This window comes from Cherax quadricarinatus, chromosome 17 (assembly GCF_038502225.1).
Source record: "Cherax quadricarinatus isolate ZL_2023a chromosome 17, ASM3850222v1, whole genome shotgun sequence".
Taxonomy (NCBI): domain Eukaryota; kingdom Metazoa; phylum Arthropoda; class Malacostraca; order Decapoda; family Parastacidae; genus Cherax; species Cherax quadricarinatus.
This window is the reverse complement of record NC_091308.1, coordinates 3922057-3945632: the sequence shown is the minus strand read 5'-3', so window position 1 is coordinate 3945632 and position 23576 is coordinate 3922057. Positions and strand designations below refer to the sequence as shown.

Below are 23576 nucleotides of genomic sequence, written 5' to 3'. Positions count from 1 at the left end.
AGAGTAAAAGAAAGGTGAAGAGAGTGGTGAGAGAGTGCAAAAGGAGATAGGTTATAGAACGGTTATCCCTCAGTGCCAGTCGTCGGAAAGAAGTGAATAGTTAAACAGCCAAGGTTAATGTTTTAGTAGCTGACCTATATTCAGCTGACCAGTGTACAGTGAGAGAATCATAGGAGAAAACGCCAAATAGTATATCTATAAACTCAAGGAAAGTCAGGTTGTAGGTGGCGTTTACATCCCTCAGTGTTTTAAAAATGGCTGAGTCAGCAGACCAGGTCAGGCAGTCAACAACACGACACAACCCCCGATAAATGGAATTGAGGGGATTTAGAAGATCTTACTCAACCGACACCTCCCTAATTAATCTGATGGATTACCTGAGAACTGAAATGTCAAAGGGGAACCTCATAGGTATGGTAACCTTAGACCTGCAAAAGGCCTTCGTTACTGTCAACCACATTATATTATGTAAGAAACTTCAAGCTATCGGTATGGGTTCTGTAGACTGGTTTAAGTCCTACCTTAGCAACAGGAAACAAATTGTCAAAATCAACAAAACGGAATCAGAACCCCTGCCGATAGCATGTGGAGTTCCCCAAGGTAGTATTCTGGGTCCCTTATTATTCTTATGTTATGTCAATGACATTCCTATCAGTGTCAAGTGCAAACTCCTACTGTATGCAGATGACAGTGCACTGTTAGTGTCAGGTAAAGACCCACAAGATATAGCTAATGTTTTAACACTGGAACTGGAGTCCTGCAGCAAATGGTTAGTAGACAACAAACTATCATTACACCTCGGGAAAACTGAAGCCATTCTCTTTGGCACGAAACAAACTGAGAAGGGTAAATAATTTTAATGTCCAGTGTAATGGGGAGCCCATCACTTTGGTTTCATCAGTAAAATATCTGGGAATTCCCTTTGACCCATGCATGTCAGGAGAATTGATAGGGAACAGTGTAGTAAAGAAAGCGAATGCCAGACTGAAGTTCCTGTATAGACAAGCACAGTGTCTACCTACTGAGACTCGCAGGACCCTATGTCTAGCCCTTATACAATGCCATATGGATTACGCTTGCTCTTCCTGGTACTCTGCCTTGACAAAAAAAACTGAAAGATAGACTGCAAATCATCCAGAACAAAATCGTAAGATTCATCCTGGGGCTGGGACCAAGAGAGAATGTAGGCCAGAATGAATTACAACAGTTGGACATGCTGAATGTTGAAGACAGAGTATAACAACTGAACCTAAATCATGTTTATAAAATTGCTCACAAACAGTGTCCAGAATATCTTGCTGTCAATTTTGTCAAGGTTGGGAACCAAAGCAATCATAGTACTAGGGGGAGAGAGCACAACTTTGTAGTACCCACAGTCATTGGCAAGGCTTCAAACACCTTTTATTGTACAGCAATAAAGGAATGGAACAGACTGCCTGCACATGTCAAAGCCAGTCATAGCATGAACCAGTTCAAGAAGAGTGCCAAAAGGTGTCTGATGAATGTAGCTACAGAAAGGGAGGGGAATGATTTTCTATTTTTTAGCTAACACACGTGTAAATTTTACCTTATTCCTAGTAATGACCCTCGTATTGTAGATAGTCTTAATGACCCTCGTATAGTAGATAGTATGATAATAAGACGTTATCTTCAATATAGAATAATAAGAAAATATTATAACCTTTATATTATAATAATAAGGTAAAAGGACCCCAATGGAAATAAGTCACTCTGTCTGACTTTTTTGGGTTATCCTAGGTTCTCTACACATATGCTGCTATGTATGATAATTCTATGTAACTGTATTTGTGTATACCTGAATAAACTTACTTACTTATGATAGAGTGGGAGAGGCACTGTCAAGAAATTTTGGTGAAAATAAGAAAAAATATTGGAGTGAGATAAACAAGTTAAGAAAGCCTAGGGAAAGAATGGATTTGTCAGTTAAAAACAGAGTAGGGGAGTTAGTAGATTAGTAGTTGGATGTATTGGGCAGATGGCGGGAATATTTTGAGGAACCTTAAGATGTCAATGAAGAAAGGGAGGCGGTAATTTCATGCACTGGCCAGGGAGGTACAACAACTTTTAGGAGTGAACAAGAGCAGGATGTGAGTGTGGGGGAGGTGTGTGAGGCATTACGTAGAATGAAAGGGGGTAAAGCAGCTGGAACTGACGGGATCATGACAAATGTTAAAAGCAGGGGAGGATATAGTGTTGGAGTGGTTGGTATTTTTGCTTAATAAATGTATGAAAGAAGGGAAGGTACCTAGGTAATGGCAGAATGCATGTATAGTCCCTTTATATAAAGGGAAGGGGGACAAAAGAGATTGTAAAAATTATAGGGGAATAAGTTTACTGAGTCCTGGAGATGGGAAGTACAGTGCCTGCACTCTGAAGGAGGGGTGTTAATGTTGCAGTTTAAAAACTGTAGTGTAAAGCACCCTTCTGGCAAGACAGTGATGGAGTGAATGATGGTGAAAGTTTTTCTTTTTCGGGCCACCCTGCCTTGGTGGGAATCGGCCAGTGTGATAATAAAAAAACAAATAAGTTTACTGAGTATACCATGAACAGTGTACGGTAGGGTTATTATTGAAAGAATTAGAGGTAAGACAGAGAGTAGGATTGCAGATGAGCAAGGAGGTTTTAGAATGGGTAAGGGATGTGTAGATCAAGTGTTTACATTGAAGCATATATGTGAACAGTATTTAGATAAAGGTAGGGTAGTTTTCATTGCATTTATGGATTTAGAAAAGGCATATGATGGAGTGGATAGGGGAGCAATGTGGCAGATGTTGCAAGTATGTGGAATAGGTGGTAAGTTACTAAATGCTGTAGAGTTTTTATGAGGATAGTGAGGCTCAGGTTAGGGTGTGTAGAAGAGAGGGAGACTACTTCCCGGTAAAATTAGGTCTTAGACAGGGATGTGTACTGTCACCATGGTTGTTTAATATATTTATAGATGGGGTTGCAAAAGAAGTAAATGCTAGGGTGTTGGAGAGAGGAATGGGATTAAATTATGGTGAATCAAATACAAAATGGGAGTTGACACAGTTACTTTTTGCTGATGATACTGTGCTTAAGGGAGATTCTAAAGAAAAATTGCAAAGGTTAGTGGACGAGTTTGGGACGGTGTGTAAAGGTAGAAAGTTGAAAGTGAACATAGAAAAGAGGAAGGTGATGAGGGTATCAAATGATTTAGATAAAGAAAAATTGGATATCAAATTGGAGAGGAGGAGTATGGAAGAAGTGAATGTTTTCAGATATATGGGAGTTGACGTGTCAGCGGATGGATTTATGAAGGATGAAGTTAATCATAGAATTGATGAAGGAATAAAGGTGAGTGGTGCATTGAGGTATATGTGGAGACGAAAAACGTTACGTATGGAGGCAAAGAAGGGAATGTATGAAAGTATAGTGGTACCAACACTCTTATATGGGTGTTGTAAATGCTGCAGCGAGGAGGCGGTTGGAGGCAGTGGAGATGTCCTGTCTAAGGGCAATGTGTGGTGTAAATATTATGCAGAGAATTCGGAGTGTGGAAATTAGGAGAAGATGTGGAGCTAATAAAAGTATTAGTCAGAGGGCTGAAGAGGGGTTGTTGAGGTGGTTTGATCATTTAGAGAGAATGGATCAAAGTGGAGTTTTTTAGTTAGTTAGTTTAATATGTTTATTATGCACTCCATACCCATCCTGTGGGCGGTAGTCAAAAGATTACAGAGGTACATAATTGGTCCAGGGACTGGACTCCAAAGTTTTGATAGCTGAGCAAGTTACAGAGGTAATGAACTCATAATTTACAAATGTAATGAACTCACAATTTACAAAGGTAATGAACTCCAGGTAGGTCTAGTCACAATTAGGACAAGTTACAAAGGTATTTACAGATTACAGAGGTACGTAATGGGTCCCGAGACTGGGCTCCAAAGTTTGATAGCTGAACTAGGTACAAAGGTAATGAACTCACAAGTTACAAAGGTAATGAATCCTGTAAGAATGGTTACTTACGTTTATACATGGGTACAATCATGAACAAATTCCAGAGTAATGAGCAATTCACACTTCCACACCCGGTCACAACTGTAATGAGTTATTGGTGCAAATATTGATTGTTGAGTCACACACACACACACACACATACACACACACACACACACACACACACACACACACACACACACACACACACACACACACACACACACACACACACAGACACACACACGCACACACAAACTCGTACACACACACACACACACACACACACAAACTGGTAGGAGAGCGTATAAATCTGTAGGGGAAGGAAGGCAGGATAGGGGTCGTCCTCGAAAAGGTTTAAGAGAGGGGGGGGTCAAGGAGGCTTTGTAGTTGAGGAGTTTGGACTTATATACACCTGGAAAATCCTAGAGGGACTAGTACCGAACTTGCACACGAAAATCACTCACTACGAAAGCAAAAGACTTGGCAGACGATGCACCATCCCCCCAATGAAAAGCAGGGGTGTCACTAGCACGTTAAGAGACCATACAATAAGTGTCAGGGGACCGAGACTGTTCAACTGCCTCCCAGCACACATAAGGGGGATTACCAACAGACCCCTGGCAGTCTTCAAGCTGGCACTGGACAAGCACCTAAAGTCAGTTCCTGATCAGCCGGGCTGTGGCTCGTACGTTGGTTTGCGTGCAGCCAGCAGCAACAGCCTGGTTGATCAGGCGCTGATCCACCAGGAGGCCTGGTCACAGACCGGGCCGCGGGGGCGTTGACCCCCGAAACTCTCTCTCCAGGTAAACTCCAGCAAGCGTGCGTGAGCGTGTTAGATAGGAGTGAATAGAGACGAATGGTTTTTGGGACCTGACGAGCTGTTGGAGTGTAAACAGGGTAATATTAGCGAAGGGATTCAGGGAAACCGGTTATTTTTATATAGCCGGACTTAAGTTCTGGAAATGGGAAGTACAATGCCTGCACTTTAAAGGAGGGGCTTGGGATATTGGCAGTTTGGAGGGATATGTTGTGTATCTTTATATGTATATCAATCAAGTTTAATCTCTATAAGGGTTACAATGTGGGGTTTACAGGATTTGGATATTGTGTGGTTTACATGTTATAAAATACTAATTACAGAGGGGGCCACTAGGACACCTAGCATGGCTAGGCATTTCGGGCAGACTTAGATTAATTCTTAACATTAAATCCTTACAGATTATGCTTTTGTTTCAGCACAATACAAAGTGTCTATATTGGAGTATCATAGGCAAACTTATGACTAGTTAGGATTCATTATTTTAAGATTAAGATTAGTATTTCTGTGTTTATAGTCAGTGGGTGAGTGAGCGTAATTGTGAACTACCAGGTGGTTATCATGTAGTTAGTTGTCGGGGTGTATCAAGGAGATAAGATGTTTTCTAACTGTAGTTTTGAAAGTGATGAGTGTGTCTGCAGTTCTAGAGTTTTCAGGTAGGGTGTTCCAGATTTTAGGTCGTTTGAAATACATTGAATTTTTGTAAAGGTTTAGTCGGACACGGGGAATGTCATAGAGATGTTTGTGTCTGGTGTTATGCCTGTGGATCCTGTCACAACTATCAAGAAAACGTTTTAGGTCAAGGTTAATATTGGAATTTAAGGCCCTGTAAATATAAATTGCACAGTAGCAAGTGTGGATGTTCTGAACAGGGAGTAAGTTTAGATCTATGAAGAGTAGTGGGGGTGTGTTGCCAGGGATGGGATTTAGTGATTATTCTTACTGCGGCTTTTTGTTGGGTTATTATTGGCTTTAGGTGTGTTGCTGTAGTTGAACCCCAAGCACAGATAGCGTACGTGAGGTATGGATATGTAAGTGAATGGTATAGTGTGAGAAGGGCAGTTTGCGGTACGTAGTATCGTATCTTGGAGAGGATCCCCAACGTTTTGGATACTTTTTCTGTTATGTGTTGAATATGGATGCTGAAATTTAGGTTGTTGCCGAGGTATAGGTCAAGGAATTTGCCCTCATTATGTCTGGCAATTTGAGTGTTGTCGATCTTTATGTTAAGTTGCGCAACTCCTGCTCTGCTACCAAACATAATACAGTAGGTTTTGTCAGTGTTAAGTATAAGTTTATTGGCTGTCATCCAAGTCGATATTTTGAGCAGCTCCTCGTTAACAATGGTGTTGAGGGTGGCAAGATTAGGGTGGGAGATGACATAAGTCGTGTCGTCAGCAAAGAGAATGGGTTTCAGGTGTTGGGATATGTTTGGAAGATCATTGATGTAAATGAGGAAGAGCAGGGGTCCAAGGACACTTCCCTGCGGAACTCCAGTATCAAGTGGCCGTATTGATGAGGCTGTCTTTTATGGTGACATACTGATGCCTATTAGAAAGGTAGGATTTGAAATATGCAAGCGCATGGCCTCTTATACCATAGTGGTCAAGTTTGTGGAGTAGGATGCCATGGTCAACTGTGTCAAACGCTTTTCTTAGGTCAATAAAAATTCCTAGCGGATATTCCTTATTTTCCAATGCTGTGTAAAGCAGGTCTAGCATTTTTATAATTGCATCATTAGTGCTTTTATTTTTCCTGAATCCAAATTGGCAGGGGTTGAGTATGTTTTGTGCCTTTATAAATGAATACAGTCTCCTGTGCACAAGTTTCTCGAATATTTTGGATAGCAATGGTAAGTTTGATATTGGCCTATAGTTGTTTACATCTGTAGGGTCACCACCTTTATGTATTGGTGTAACCCTTGCTCTCTTGAGTAGTGTCGGGAAAGTGCTAGTTTCTAGTGACTTGTTAAAAAGTAATGAAATAGCATGCGAAAGGATATGGGCCGCTCGCTTGTACAATAATGGTGGGACGTGAGACAGAGTCTCCAAGTTATTTTTAAGTGACTTTATGATCTCGGTGACTTCCGTGGGCTCAGTTGGTACAAGATAGAAGGAATTTGGGAAATTCCCATCTAGGTAGTCCCCGACATGGGCATTGGTACGTGGGATTTTACTGGCGAGATTAGATCCTATGTTTGAGAAGAAGTCGTTTATCTTGTTAGCTGTATCAGTGGGATGCAGTGGTGTTTCATGAGGTTTAGTTAGGACAATATTCTTGTGTTTTTTTCAGTTTGTGGGTCCCCAGAATCTGGGAAAGTGTTTTCCAGGTCTTTTTTTTATATCTCCTCTTGTGTCAGTGAATCTGCTGGAGTAGTACAGTTGTTTGGCTTTCTTTATTACTTTGTTGAGAACTGATGAATAGTGTTTAAGAATATCTTTGTGTATTAAGCCCTGTCTATATTGCTTTTCATATTGGTGTTTCTTATCAATGGATTTCAGAATGCTGCTGGTTAGCCATATGCAACCGAGCCGTTTATTCGTGATCTGTTTCGTTTTTATGGGACAATGTTTGTTGTATAGTCTAAGTATTTTGTTAAGAAAAATGTCTGTCCAATCGTCAATACCATTGGCATTGGAGAATTCTGTAGGCCAGTCAACAGTCTCTAGGTCTGCTGTGAAATTCCTTATTGAGGCCTCGTCATGGAGTCTAAATGAAACTTTGTTGTATTCGAGTGGTGGCTTACTAATGTTTGTTAAGAGGAAGGTTGGGTAGTGGTCAGTAGTGCTGTCTGTGATTATCCCTGATTTAAGGGAGGCTAATATATTGGTCCATATGTGGTCTATTATGGTTGCACTTGTCTCAGCCAGCCTGGTTGGTTTACTTATTGTTGGTATGAGAAGTGTGTTGTTCATATTGTTGATGAAATCAGTTACAGTCTGATCATCTGGTAGGCCAAGGTTGATATTGAAGTCTCCAGCTAAGAGAAGGTGGTGTTTGTTCATTTGTCTGTTTGTTATTAGTGCCTTGGGATTCTCACTGAAGTTTGGGATGTTTGTGTGGGGTATCCGGTAAATGGCACCGATTGTTATAGGCGTCTTGAGGTTTTTTACAGTAAAATTAGCAAAAATGTATTCCCCATATTCATCACTAAAGTAATTAGTGCTAATACAAGACAGTTGGTTAGAGTAATAGATTGCAGTACCACCCCGAACTTTTTATGGTCTACAGTTGTGGATTGCTGTGTATCCTGGTAGTGGGTAGATATCTATTGTGTCCTGCTTAAGCCAGGTCTCAGTAAGAATAATGCAGGAGAAGGGTGTCTTTAGTGACTCAAGGAGTGCCAGGAGGTCATCATAGTGTTTACCTAAGGACTTGATGTTGTAGTTAAGAACTGATAGACTTTGAGCAGTGTTCAGGATAGTGCTGACTTGTGATGCTGTGTAATAAAGGCAGTTACTTTCCAATAAGTTTTGATTGTGTGTTAGAGTATGGAGGTTTAGATCAGGGTCAACGTGATCATTCATCTTTTTGGTTTAAATAGTGGTTGTTTATATCCTGTATTATGTGGCGAGTAGTGGTGGGAGGTTTGGTCATATAGAGTATAATCACTAATAAACATAATGAAATTGATATTGTTTATGTGTTGTGCTAGAATGAGCTAAAGTACAGCTAGGTATAAACTAATACTATAAAAAAAATTACAAATGGCACCAGACTCACTCTTGTAATTGCACTACGGTCTAACATAATGAATTTGGTGTTGTCTATGTTTTGAGCTAGAATGAGCTAAAGCACAACTAGGTATAAACTTATAATATAAAAATGCAAAATAAAATGGTACTTGCAATTGCACTAAGTTCTGATGAAGTTGTTAACAAGAACAAGAGTATAACTAGATTTAAATTGACAAAATAAAATTGACAAATTAAAGTACCAAAAGAATAATAAATAAAAAATAAAAATGGCAATGACTTGGTTATAATATGATAGTAAGATGGTAGACAGGTACACAGGTACACAGGTACACAGGTACACAGGTACACAGGCACACAGGTACAAAGGATAATATTAAGGTTGGAGTTGAATATACAAACTTAAAACTTTGGCCAAAAAAAGGTTAAGAAAAGTATAAAATAATGATTAATGTACAAAAGTAAAATTGACTGGTAGTAAATATGGTGTTTAAAAAAATTTTAGTAAGTAATAATGCTTACAAAAATGATTAATTAATAAAAGTAAAATGAAAAAGTAAAGTTTATTTCAAGTATTAAATTTTAAGAAGAGTTATTTGGATTCAATATTGCACTGGTAGTTATACTAGAGGTTATTTGGCAGTACAAGGTATTTAAGAGTACTCTAAGATAGTAAATGTGGTATTAAAACAGGTTATGGTAATAACATGTTGTATTCTGGGCACCTCTGCAAAAACAGTAATTATGTATGAGTGAAGTGAAAGTGTTGAATGATGATGAAAGTATTTTCTTTTTGGGAATTTTCTTTCTTTTTGGGTCACCCTGCCTCGGTGGGAGACGGCCGACTTGTTGAATATATATATATATATATATATATATATATATATATATATATATATATATATATATATATATATATATATATATATATATATATATATATATATATATATATATCGTGCCGAATAGGCAGAACTTGCCATCTTGGCTTAAATAGCAACGGTCATCTTGCCATATAGGACAAGTGAAAATTTGTGTATGCAATAATTTCGCCAAAATCATTCTGAACCTAATGAAAAAAATATATTTCACTGTGTTTGTTTAGTATTAAATTATTGTAAACAAATCTAAAATATATTTAGTTGGGTTAGGTTAAAATAAATTGTTCTTGTTATAATAAGGTTAGGTAAGTTTTCTAAGATTCTTTTGGTGCAAAATTATAAATAATTTTTACATCAACATTAATGAAAAAATATATCTTTAAAAGTATAAGATAAAATTTTAAAAAGGGCTTAATTTTAAATGAGTTCTTGCTAATTGACCAGTTTTACATATTCGGCACGACATACATAAATATATATATATATATATATATATATATATATATATATATATATATATATATATATATATATATATATATATATATATATATATATATATATATATATATATATATATATATATATGTGTGTGTGTGTGTGTGTGTGTGTGTGTGTGTGTGTGTGTGTGTGTGTGTGTGTGTGTGTGTGTGTGTGTGTGTGTGTGTGTGTGTGTGTGTGTGTTGTGTGTGTGTGTGTGTGTGTTAGTATTAATGTAGATATGTATTATTTAGGTTTTATATTCGTGGAAGATGCATTTCTACTACGCATTTGCAGTTTATGAAATAAGAATAATAATTCCGGTGTTACAAGAAGCAAAGTAAACTAGACCTGTAGCGGGTGGCGTCGAGGGTAGCAGTCAGGTTCTTCACTTGTTCGTCCAGGTCGTTCTTGGCCATACTTACACTCAGATAGGTTGTGTTTAATTTGTCGTATTTTTGTTGCAGTTGACTGAGTTCATCATTCTTGAGCTTGGTTTCTTCTTCGAGCTTAGACAGCTGATTTAACACATATATTGTACAGTTGTCGTTGGAAGGCTCTGAATGAGAAAAAATTTGTTCATTGTGTACTGACAGGGTCCTGATCATCCTATATTCTTTGAGAGATAATCCCCATAACTACATAACTTGAAGTTACTACACCAAGTACAGGAAATCTTGACTACTTTAATACAACCAAAAACAGTCACTTGAAGGGAGCCTCAGTAGTAGATCTAAATGTGCAGTTAGAGAAAGTCGCAGTACACGGTATTGGAGTTTAAAGTTCTTTCACAGCTTAAAATAACTAATAGATGGAGGTGCCTGCTAAATATTGTTTGAAACTGTTGCTGCCTCTCTATTGTAACAACCCCTCAAGGAAGGTTCCTTGATGTTGGTGAGGGGCTCTTGATCTAGGGAACTGGATCTGTGCTCCGGTTCCCTGAATTAAGCCTGAATACCTTCCACATCCCTCCCACAGGCGCTGCATAATACTACGGGTTTAGCGCTCCCCCTTGAAAATAAAAAAATAGTTGCCTCTGTGCCATTTATAATGTACGACACAGAGGCATATACTAACAATTATAGAGCGTTGTTTCTTACGCATATAGTCTCAAGTTTGAATGCCATTTATATATATATATATATATATATATATATATATATATATATATATATATATATATATATATATATATATATATATATATATATATATATATATATATATATATATATATATATATATATATATATGTCGTGCCGAATAGGCAGAACTTGCCATCTTGGCTTAAATAGCAACGCTCATCTTGCCATATAGGACAAGTGAAAATTTGTGTATGCAATAATTTCGCCAAAATCATTCTGAACCTAACGAAAAAAATATATTTCACTGTGTTTGTTTAGTATTAAATTACTGTAAACAAATCTAAAATATATTTAGTTGGGTTAGGCTAAATTAAATTGTTCTTGTTATAATAAGGTTAGGTAAGTTTTCTAAGATTCTTTTGGTGCAAAATTATAAATTTTTACATCAACATTAATGAAAAAAATATATCTTTAAACGTATAAGAGAAAATTTTAGAAAGGACTTAATTTTAAATGAGTTCTTGCTAATTGACCAGTTTTACATATTCGGAACGACATATATATATATATATATATATATATATATATATATATATATATATATATATATATATATATATATATTCAGGATATTGTACACTTCAATCACACTTCCCTCATTCTATGCCTTCTTAAATTATAAGGTCAGTGCTCCTACTGAATTTTTGTGGGAAAGATTCCGAGACACTGAAAAACCTGTGTCATGCTCTCTATATACTTTCTGTTCTATAAAGACTAGAACTAGATTGCACTTGCAATTAAAGCCTTACCCACTATATGATCAACTGAGCTGTGACCTCGAGGTTTCTCTTATTTATGTATTTCTTTTGACTATAAAGTCAAGCAATCTCATCTTCATTGTGAAGACTTCATGTTCTGATGACTTGGTTCCATACGCGTTTAGCGTTTCTCCATAAATATAATAATATATACGTAATTTTAACACGCCACAAGTGTAGCACGGTGCCGTTTTGGGGAAACGTTTCATGAGCGAAAGGTTTCCATAATAAATGTCCTAGTACTGCATCTGTGGTTGATTTGCAAAACTCTTCAAGTTGTTCTCACATCCGACTTGATTAAGTTAGTTATTTAGCGTATAGGCACCGCGGTTGCTTAATTTAAATAGAATCTGAGCCTTATATCTGTCCACAGTGAAGGATACCTGCCACTGTTCATCACATTTGTTTACGGATGTTACAGTTCGCACTGACTTTTTTGTCCCTGGTTGATCTTTTCTTCCTCACGCAGAATGTTTCACCATATACAAATGTTCTACTTTTTACACCTTGGAACTACACCAGCAGCAACCTACTGAATTGAAGATTAAAAGAAACACCCTAAAATTGTTTGCTGCCTCAATATGAACCACAATCGTAAAGGAACAGCAACAGTACAGGAACCACAATCGTAATGGAACAATAGTGCAGGAACAACAACTGTACAAGAAGAGCAATAGTATAGGAACCACAATTGTGCAGGAACAACGGTAGTATAGGAACTAGGAATCACAGTGACTTCGTAAATAAGCTCTGCGGGTTACTTACCACAAGATGCCTGTCGTTGTTTCTCCAATAACTGGTTTTGATTGTTGCTTAAATTATCCAACTTCTCCTTGATGTCTGAAACAGAAAAAAAAAATTCATTTATCATGTATCAACGTTGAGTCTAAAAATATAGGGACCAGTTATGGCACAATACCACACCAATCTCGAATGTTAACACAGGACAGAACAAGGTAATGAGAGTAAGTAGAAATATAGTGAATGGAGAATTTGGAAGTTAGAATGGAATAAAGGAATATGATGAGATTGAATGTGTTTGCTATCTAGCAGTGGCTCGGGCATGAGATTGGTCCATGAAAGATGAGATGAACCACATGAATAAGGGAGAGAAAACGGAAGTAATGTTGAAATTCTTTGGATATAAATAAATTTATCATTGTATGGTGGTGGAAGAGAGTGTCTCCTGACGCGGGTGGTTGTCAGACGACCCGTTCAGTTATTATTAAGTGGCACGTAAGTTTACGTGTTTTCTAATAGCATGATCATTTTACCACTATAATCTACCTTATCCATAATTACTATCGCATTTACTTTGTCAACTTTCGTAAGGTGAAGTCTAGGATCTTTCCTTAATTCATGATATGACTTAACAAATCTTTGGGACAATTCAGTTCCATAGGTCTGAGCAAAGCTCCATATACCATGCCTTTGTAAATGTTGAAAGTTTCCGGGGAAAGATCACCTTGTTTTTCCAGGATGCAAGAAGACTTGGCAAGGTCAACATAATTAATGCCCTCACTAGTGGGCGCAAAACTCAAACCATATCCTAGGACTGTCTGCTGGTCCCTGGTAAGCTCAACACTCGACAGGTTAATAGCGAAATCCTGGTTAGCATGTTGGGACCAACCACTTTGTTCTATGAGGTTGTTTAATTTGCGTGCATGTAAACATTCAGTTTTTTTTGCTTCAGTATTATCAAACTTCTATATATGTTATCTAATCTTGCCACTCAAGTGGTACCATGTTGAAGAACCTATGTTTGGCCTTTTTCACTCCAGTGAATAATATTTTCCTTTGGTGTTTTAGCAAATCAATATTCTTAGTGATTACTAGCCTGTGGAGCTGATCAAATGGGGCCGAAGACAGATTAACCAACCTGTTCTGCAGCAACGATTTCGGTAATACCTGTTTACTGAGGCACTTTCGTAACAACACTAATTTTAAAGACGCTTTATGGGCCGTAAGCAACAGATGTGGCACTGGTATCGTACACCCTTAGTTAAGCATCTGTTCCGTTACAGAAATTAGGTTTTCCACGCTATTTAACAACAAAGCATCACATACTCGTGTGGTACCGATTCTGTTATGTGGGCGTGAGATGTGGCTTTTAAATGATTCGGTGAAGAGGAGGTTGGAAGCAATGGAGATGAGAATGAGAACACTGTGTGATGTGAAGATTATGTTGAGAATAAAGAATGAAGAAATTAAAAGATTTCGCCATAGTATGAATGCTATAATTCAAAGAGTGAGAGAGGGACTGTTAAGATGGCTTGTTCATGTAGAAAGAGTGGCAGAAAATAAGCTGAATTTAAATCTGGGGACGTCCGAGAAAGAACGTCCCTAAGTATGTGAGCGTGTTTGATTGGAGTTGGTGTGGACAAGAAGTTTTTAAGTATTTGATATGTTACTGGAGCTTAAACAGGGTAATATCTATGAAGAGATTCAGAGAAACCGGACTTTAGTTTTGCAAGTTGTCAGTATGGCGACTGAACGTTGAAAGTCAGGCTTGGACGTTACGGGTCAGTGGGTCACTGAATTATGATGTCAGCACACATATTGAAAGACAGGGAGAAAGACAGTTAGGGGGAAAGACAGTTAGGGAGAAAGACAGCTAGGGAGAAAGACAGACAGCTAGGGAGAAAGACAGATAGCTAGGGAGAAAGAAAAGTGAATATCTCAGGGAACAGACAGAACACGCAGGACTTGACCCATGATTACCAGATTTGCTTATAACAGTAAAAATTCAGTTCTGCGAGTCATTAGAGGTGAATGAGTTTCTGCTGACATTGGTGGGAATAAGAAGAGTTTAAAGGGTATTAGCTACGAGAAGAGGCTAACATAATTAAATCTAAGGACATTAGGAGGACAGAGAAACCAGGAGAGATACGATAACATTAATTTTGTTAACACTATGACCGTTTCCCACCGAGGAAGGGTCACCCGAAAGGGAAGAAATTTTCATCACCACTCACTCCATCACTGTCTTGTCAGAGACGTGCTGATATTACGGTTCAAAAACTACAACATTAAAAATACTCAAAGGAATTGACAGGGTAGACAGAGACAGGCTGTTTGAGAGGCGACAAATAGGTATCCGGGGGCACAGCTGGAAGTTAAAGACAGAATAGCCACAGTGATGTCACGAAGTATTTCTTCAGTTTCATCGTGGACTGGAAGTGGAATGACCTCTCTAAGGTATGATAGGGTCTCACGAGGCTAGAAGGGAGCGAATCAGGCAAGCGGCAATTCGAAATATGGGACCGGAGCTATGACTCTATCTCTGTAACCAAATACAAGTGAGTAGGTGAGCACGCACAGACAGACATAGACACACACACACATACACACACACACACACACACACACACACACGCACACACACACACACACACACACACTGCAGGAAGGCCTTTGACACAGTTCCCCACAAGAGATTAGTGCAGAAGCTGGAGGATCAGGCGCATGTAAAAGGGAGGGCACTGCAATGAATAAGGGAATACCTGACAGGGAGGCAGCAACGAGTCATGGTACGTGAAGAGGTATCACAGTGGGCGCCTGTTACGAGCGGGGTCCCACAGGGGTCAGTTCTAGGACCAGTGCTATTTTTGATATATGTGAACGACATGATGGAAGGAATAGACTCTGAAGTGTACCTGTTCGCAGATGACGTGAAGTTGATGAGAAGAATTAAATCGGACGAGGATGAGGCAGGACTGCAAAGAGACCTGGACAGGCTGGACATGTGGTCCAGTAACTGGCTTCTCGAATTCAATCCAGCCAAATGCAAAGTCATGAAGATTGGGGAGGGGCAAAGAAGACCGTAGACAGAGTATAGGCTAGGTGGACAAAGACTACAGGCCTCACTCAGGGAGAAAGACCTTGGGGTGACCATAACACCGAGCACATCACCGGAGGCACACATCAACCAAATAACTGCTGCAGCATACGGGCGCCTGGCAAACCTGAGAATAGCGTTCCGATACCTTAATAAGGAATCGTTCAAGACACTGTACACTGTGTATGTTAGGCCCTTACTGGAGTATGCAGCACCAGTCTGGAACCCACACCTGGTCAAGCACGTCAAGAAGTTAGAGAAAGTACAAAGGTTTGCAACAAGGCTAGTCCCAGAGCTCAAGGGAATGTCGTACGAGGAAAGGTTAAGGGAAATCGGACTGACGACACTGGAGGACAGAAGGGTCAGGGGAGACATGATAACGACATACAAGATACTGCGGGGAATAGACAAGGTGGACAGAGATAGGATGTTCCAGAGAGGGGACACAGGGACAAGGGGTCACAACTGGAAGCTGAAGACTCAGACGAGTCACAGGGACGTTAGGAAGTATTTCTTCAGTCATAGAGTTGTCAGCAAGTGGAATAGCCTAGCAAGTGAAGTAGTGGAGGCAGGAACCATACATAGTTTTAAGAAGAGGCATGACAAAGCTCAGGAAGTAGAGAGAGAGAGGATCCAGTAGCGATCAGTGAAGAGGCGGGGCCAGGAGCTGAGTCTCGACCCCTGCAACCACAATTAAGTGAGTACAATTAGGTGAGTACACACACACACACACACACACACACACACACACACACACACACACACACACACACACACACACACAGACACACACACACGCACACACACACACACATACACACACACACACATGCATCAACATGTCAGGGACACAACCAGAGAGAGAGGGGAGGATGAGCCAGCAAGACTGGATCTTGTGTTCACCCTGAGCAGTTCAGACATCGAGGACATCACTTACGAGAGGCCCCTTGGAGCTAGCGATCATGTGGTTCTGAGTTTTGACTATATAGTAGAGTTACAAGTGGAGAAGGTAACAGGAACTGAAGGGGACAGGCCAAACTATAAAAGAGGGGACTACACAGGTATGAGAAACTTCCTGCAGGAGGTTCAGTGGGACAGAGAAATGGTAGGAAAATCAGTAAACGAAATGATGGAATATGTGACAACAAAGTGCAAGGAGGCAGAGGAAAGTTTTGTTCCCAAGGGAAAAAGAAATAATAGGAAGACCAAAACGAGTCCTTGGTTTACCCGAAGGTGTAGGGAGGCAAAAACTAAGTGCAACAGGGAATGGAAAAGGTACAGGAGGCATAGGACCCAGGAAAACAAGGAGATTAGTAGAAGAGCCAGAAACGAGTATGCGCAGATAAGGAGGGAGGCCCAGCGACAGTATGAAAACGACATAGCATCGAAAGTCAAATCTGACCCGAAACTGCTGTATAGCCACATTAGGAGGAAGACAACAGTCAAGGACCAGGTGATAAGGCTGAGGAAAGAAGGTGGAGAACTCACAAGAAACGATCAAGAGGTATGTGAGGAGCTCAACACGAGATTTAAGGAAGTATTTACAGTAGAGACAGGAAGGACTCTGGGGGGACAGACCAGATGGGGACACCAACAAGGAATACACCAACAAGTGTTGGACGACATACATACAGATGAGGAGGAGGTGAAGAAACTGCTAAGGGACATCGATACCTCAAAGGCAATGGGACCGGACAACATCTCTCCATGGGTCCTTAGAGAGGGAGCAGATATGTTGTGCGTACCACTTACCACAATCTTCAACACATCCCTGGAAACTGGGCAACTACCTGAGGTATGGAAGACGGCAAATGTAGTTCCCATTTTCAAAAAAGGAGACAGAAAAGAGGCACTAAACTATAGACCTGTGTCATTGACGTGTATAGTATGCAAAATTATGGAGAAGATTATCAGGAGGAGAGTGGTGGAGCACCTGGAACGGAACAGGAGTATAAATGCCAACCAGCACGGATTCACGGAAGGCAAATCCTGTGTCACAAACCTTCTGGAGTTTTATGATAAAATAACAGAAGACAAGAGAGAGAGGGGTGGGTTGATTGCATCTTCTTGGACTGCAAGAAGGCCTTTGACACAGTTCCTCACAAGAACCTAGAGCATCAGGCGCATATAACAGGAAGGGCACTGCAATGGATCAGAGAATACCTGACAGGGAGGCAACAACGAGTCATGGTACGTAATGATGTATCACAGTGGGCACCTGTGACGAGCAGGGTCCCACAGGGGTCGGTCCTAGGACCAGTGCTATTTTTGGTATATGTGAACGACATGACGGAAGGGTTAGACTCAGAAGTGTCCCTGTTTGCAGATGATGTGAAGTTAATGAGGAGAATTAAATCTGATGAGGACCAGGCAGGACTTCAAAGAGACCTGGACAGACTGGACACCTGGTGAAGCAAATGGCTTCTCGAATTTAATCCTGCCAAATGCAAAGTCATGAAGATAGGGGAAGGGCACAGAAGACCACAGACAGAGTATAGGCTAGGTGGCCAAAGACTGCAAACCTCACTCAAGGAGAAAGATCTTGGGGTGAGTATAACACCGAGCATGTCTCCGGAAGCACACATCAATCAGATAACTGCTGCAGCATATGGGCGCCTGGCAAACCTGAGAACAGCATTCCGACACCTTAGTAAGGAATCATTCAAGACACTGTACACCGTGTATGTCAGGCCCATACTGGAGTATGCAGCACCTGTTTGGAACCCGCACTTGATAAAGCACGTCAAGAAACTAGAGAAAGTACAAAGGTTTGCAACAAGGTTAGTTCCAGAGCTAAGGGGAATGTCCTATGAAGAAAGATTAAGGGAAATCGGCCTGACGACACTGGAGGACAGGAGGGTCAGGGGAGACATGATAACGACATATAAAATACTGTGTGGAATAGACAAGGTGGACAAGGACAGGATGTTCCAGGGAGGGGACACAGAAACAAGAGGCCACAATTGGAAGTTGAAGACACAAATGAGTCAGAGAGATAGTAGGAAGTATTTCTTCAGTCATAGAGTTGTAAGGCAGTGGAATAGCCTAGAAAATGACGTAGTGGAGGCAGGAACCATACACAGTTTTAAGACGAGGTTTGATAAAGCTCATGGAGCGGGGAGAGAGAGGGTCTAGTAGCAACCGGTGAAGAGGCGGGGCCAGGAGCTAGGACTCGACCCCTGCAACCACAAATAGGTGAGTACAAATAGGTGAGTACACACACACACACACACACCAGTGAAGAGGAGGGGCCAGGAGCTATGAATCGACCCCTACAACCACGATTAGGTGAGTACATACATACACACACACACACACACACACACACACACAATCAATCACAAGGAGATTGACTGGGAAAGCCTGGAACCACATAGGGGTCCCGAAACATAGAGAGCCAAGATGATGGATGTGTACTGGAAAACCTCATGTATCACCATGTTAGGGGAACTACCAGAGAGGGGAGGATGAACCAACAAGACTGGACCTCGTGTTCACCCTAAGTAGCTCAGACATTGAGGACATCACATAGGAAAGGCCCCTTGGCGCTAGTGATCGCGTGGTTCTGAGCTTTCCCACTGAACCTTCATGCAGGAGGTTCAGTGGGAAAGAGAATTGGTAGGAAAGTCAGTAAACGAAATGATGGACTACGTAACAACAAAATGCAAGGAGGCATAGGAAAAGTTTGATCCCAAGGGCAACAGGAATAATGGGAAGACCAGAAGGAGCCTCTGGTTTACCCAAAGGTGTAGAGAGGCAAAAACTAAGTGCACTAGAAAATGGAAAAGTACAGAAGACAAATGACCCAGGAAAATAAAGAGATTAGTCAAAGAGCCAGAAACGACTATGCACAGATGAGAGAGGCCCAGCAACAGTACGAAAACGACATAGCATAAAAATTCAAGTCTGACCCTAAGCTGTTGTATAGCCACATCAAGAGGAAGACAACAGTCAAGGACCAGGTAATCAGGCTGAGAAAAGACGGTGAGGAGCTCACAAGAAACTACAAAGAAGTATGTGAGGAGCTTAGCATGAGATTTAAAGAAGTATTTGCAGTGGAGACAGAAAGGATTCTGGGAAGTTAGAACAGAGGGGTACACCAACAAGGGATATACCAGCAAGTGTTGGACGAAATACACACAACCGAGGAGGAGAAGCTGCTAAGTGATCTTGATACCTCAAAGGCGGTGGGACCGGACATCTCTCCGCGGGTCTTTAGAGAGGGAGCAGAGATGCTGCGTGTGCCACTAACAATAATTTTCAACACATCCATTGAAACTGGGCAAACACCTGAGGTATGGAAGACAGCAAATGTTCCCATTTTTAAGAAAGGAGACAGACACGAGTCATTAAACTATAGACCAGTGTCACTGACGTGTATAGTATGCAAAGTCAGGGAGAAGATTAACAGGAGAGTGGTGGAGCACCTAGAACAGAACAAGCTCATGAACGATAACCAACACGGACTCAAGGAAGGCAAATCCTGTGTCACAAACCTACTGGAGTTTTATGATAAGGTAATGGAAGCAAGACACGAGAGAGAGGGGTGGGTAGATTGCATTTTCTTGGACTGCAAGAAGGCTTTCGACACAGTTCCTCACAAGAGATTAGTGCAAAAGCTAGAGGATCAGGCAGGTATAACAGGAATGGCACTGCAATGGATCAGAGAATACCTGACAAAGAGGCAACAACAAATCATGGTACATACGTGACGAGGTATCAGAGTTGGCGCCTGTGACGAGCGGGGTTCCAGGACCAGTGCTATTTTTGGTATATGTGAATGACATGACAGAAGGGATAGACTCTGAAGTGCCCCTGTTTGTAGATGATGTGAAGTTAATGAGGAGAATTAAATCGGATGAAGATCAGGCAGGACTACAAAGAGACCTGGACAAGCTGGAAGGTTGGTCCAGCAAGTGGCTCCTCGAATTTAACCACGCCAAATGCAAAGTCATGAAGATTGGGGAAGGGCAAAGAAGACCGCAGACAGAGTATAGGCTAGGTGGCCAAAGACTACAAACCTCACTCAAGGAAAAGGATCTTGGGGTGAGTATAATACCGAGCTCATCTCCTGAGGCGCACATCAAACAGATAACTGCTGCAGCATATGGACGCAGGGCAAACCTGAGAATAGCGTTTCGATACCTCAGTAAGGAATCGTTCAAGACTCTGTACACCGTGTACGTCAGGCCCATACTGAAGTATGCAGCACCAGTTTGGAACCCACACCTGGTCAAGCATGTCAGGAAATTAGAGAAAGTGCAAAGGTTTACAACAAGACTAGTTCCAGAGCTAAGGGGAATGCCCTAGGAAGAAAGGTTGAGGGAAATCAGCCTGACGACACTGGAGGACAGGAAGGTTAGGGGGAGACATGATAACGACATACAAAATACTGAGAGGAATTGACAAGGTAGACAGAGACATGATGTTCCAGAGATAGGATACAGAAACAAGAGGTCACAATTAGAAGCTGAAGACTCATATGAGTCAAAGATATGTTAGGAAGTATTTCTTTAGTCATAGGGTTGTCAGGAAGTGGAATAATCTGGTAAGTGGTGTAGCGGAGAGAGAGGACCTAGTAGCGATCAGTGAAGAGGCGGGGCCAGGAGTTGTGACTCGACTCCTGCAACCACAGGTAGGTGAGTACCAACACACACACACACACACACAGGAGAGTGGTGGAGAACCTGGAGCGGAACAAGATTTTAAACGACAGCCAGCACGGATTCATGGAAGGCAAATCCTGTGTCACAAATCTACTAGAGTTTTATTACAAGGTAACTGAAGTAAGAAATAAGAGGGAGGGGTGAGTTGATTGCATTTTCTTGGACTGCAAGAAGGCCTTCGACACAGTTCCTCACAAGAGATTAGTACAGAAGCTTGAGGAACAGGCACGTATAACAGGAAGGGCACTGCAATGAATCAGAGAATACCTAACAGGGAGGCAACAGCGAGTCATGGTCCGTGATGAGGTATCACAGTGGGCGCCGGTGGCGAGCGGGGTCCCACAGGGGTCAGTCCTGTTACCAGTGCTATTCTTGGTATATGTGAACGATATGACTGAAGGGATAGACTCAGAAGTGTCCCTGTTTGCAGATAATGTGAAGTTAATAAGGAGAATTAAATCAGATGAGGACCAGACAGGTATACAAAGAGACCTGGACAGGCTGGATGCATGGTCCAGCAACTGGCTCCTAGAATTTAACCCCGCCAAATGCAAAGTCATGAAGATCGGAGGAGGGCAAAGAAGACCGCAGACAGTATAGGCTAGGAGGCCAAAGACTACAAACCTCACTCAAGGAGAAAGATCTAGGAGTGGGTATAATACCGAGTACATCACCAGAAGCACACATGAACCAGATAACTGCTGCGGCATACGGGCGTCTGGCAAACCTGAGAATAGCGTTCCGGTACCTCAGTAAGGAATCGTTCAAGACTTTATACACTGTGTACGTCAGGCCCATACTGGAGTACGCAGCACTAGTCTGGAACCCACACCTGGTCAAACACGTCAAGAAATTAGAGAAAATGAAAAGATTTGCAACAAGGCTAGTTCCTGAGCTAAGGGAAATGTCCTATGAAGAAAGGTTAAGGGAAATAGGTCTGACTACACTGGAGGACAGGAGGGTAAGGGGAGACATGATGACGACATATAAAATACTGCGTGGAACAGACAGGTGGACAGAGACAGGATGTTCCAGAAATGGGACACAGAAACAAGGGGTCACAATTGGAAGCTGAAGACTCAGATGAGTCAAAGGGATGTTAGGAAGTATTCTTCAGCCACAGAGTTGTTAGGAAGTGGAATAGTCTGGCAAGCGATGTAGTGGAGGCAGGAACCATACATAGTTTTATGATGAAGCTCATGGAGCAGGGAGTTGGAGGACCAGTAGCGGTCAGTGAAGAGGCGGGCCAGGAGCTGAGTCTCGACCCCCCTGCAACCACAATTAGGTGAGCACACACACACACACACACACACACACACACACACACACACACACACACACACACACACACGGAAAAACTATTTTAAACTCATAGTAGAAAGTGTAAATATTACATGGAAAATATTTGTATAATTGTTTAAACAATAAATAATATAATACTAGTATATGTACCTTTTAGTTCGTGCGTTAGTTCTTCATATCTAGTGTTCGACTGCGTGTGTTGCACACAAGAATCATTGTTTCCCCATCCTATCTCTGCTACAGTCGAGGTCGATCCTATCTTTGTTACAGGCGAGGCTATTCTTGTCTCTACTGCAAGAGAGGCTGCTCCAGGCGAGGCTGTTGGTGCTCCAGGCGAGGGGATTGCTGCTCCAGGCGAGGGGATTGCTGCTCCAGGCGAGGCTGTTGGTGCTCCAGGCGAGGCTGTTGGTGCTCCAGGCGAGGGAATTGCTGCTCCAGGCGAGGGTATTGCTGCTCCAGGCCAGGCTGTTGCTGCTTCAGGCGAAGCTGTTGCTGCTTCAGGCGAAGCTGCTGCTGTTCCAGGCGAGGTTATATTCGTCGCACAGATATTTTCGAAACCTGTAACACTAAGCACCAACATAATTCCCATACAGTGCCAAACCATGACTGCTTTCTACGTAGCACCGGGAAGTATCAGTATACGATAGTACGTTATAGTGGTTTCTGTGGTGTGGAGACTCACTGGCTCTTGGAAGAGCTGCAGACTGGTGGTGTGGGTAAGGATAAGACAATCACCCCTCACACTAGAGAAGTAAGGTTGCCAAGAGTTCAGGTTGATGCTTCTTTTGCTCAGCCATGCAGGCCACTAGAGATTTCATAGACTGTGTTGCTGGAATTATCACTCGGATTAGGGAATAACCACCTCAAATTTATTCAAGGCTGAAGGACGCATCACCTCATATTCACCTCTCCATTACCTCTACTGTTATATAAACCACTTCTGTAATCGATTAAAGAAGCCTGCTGAGTAGGTGAAACATTTTGATAATAAAAATACCCAACTGTTGCACATGTGT

At 41.3% G+C, this 23576-nt stretch overlaps 1 protein-coding gene across 1 annotated transcript in view; it reads right to left on the bottom strand.

The window, feature by feature from the left end:
- LOC128686416 (angiopoietin-related protein 7) overlaps window positions 1–23281 on the bottom strand; it is a 37282-nt gene extending 14001 nt beyond the window's left edge. Inside the window, exons 1-3 of the mRNA XM_070085723.1 lie at window positions 22711–23281; window positions 12520–12594; window positions 10203–10410 (exon numbers count right to left, since the gene is read on the bottom strand). Of these exons, the coding sequence (XP_069941824.1) occupies window positions 10203–10410; window positions 12520–12594; window positions 22711–23164 (737 nt within the window). The 5' untranslated portion in view covers window positions 23165–23281. The remainder of the gene's footprint in view (window positions 1–10202; window positions 10411–12519; window positions 12595–22710) is intronic.
- Between the last annotated feature and the right edge of the window lie 295 nt (window positions 23282–23576).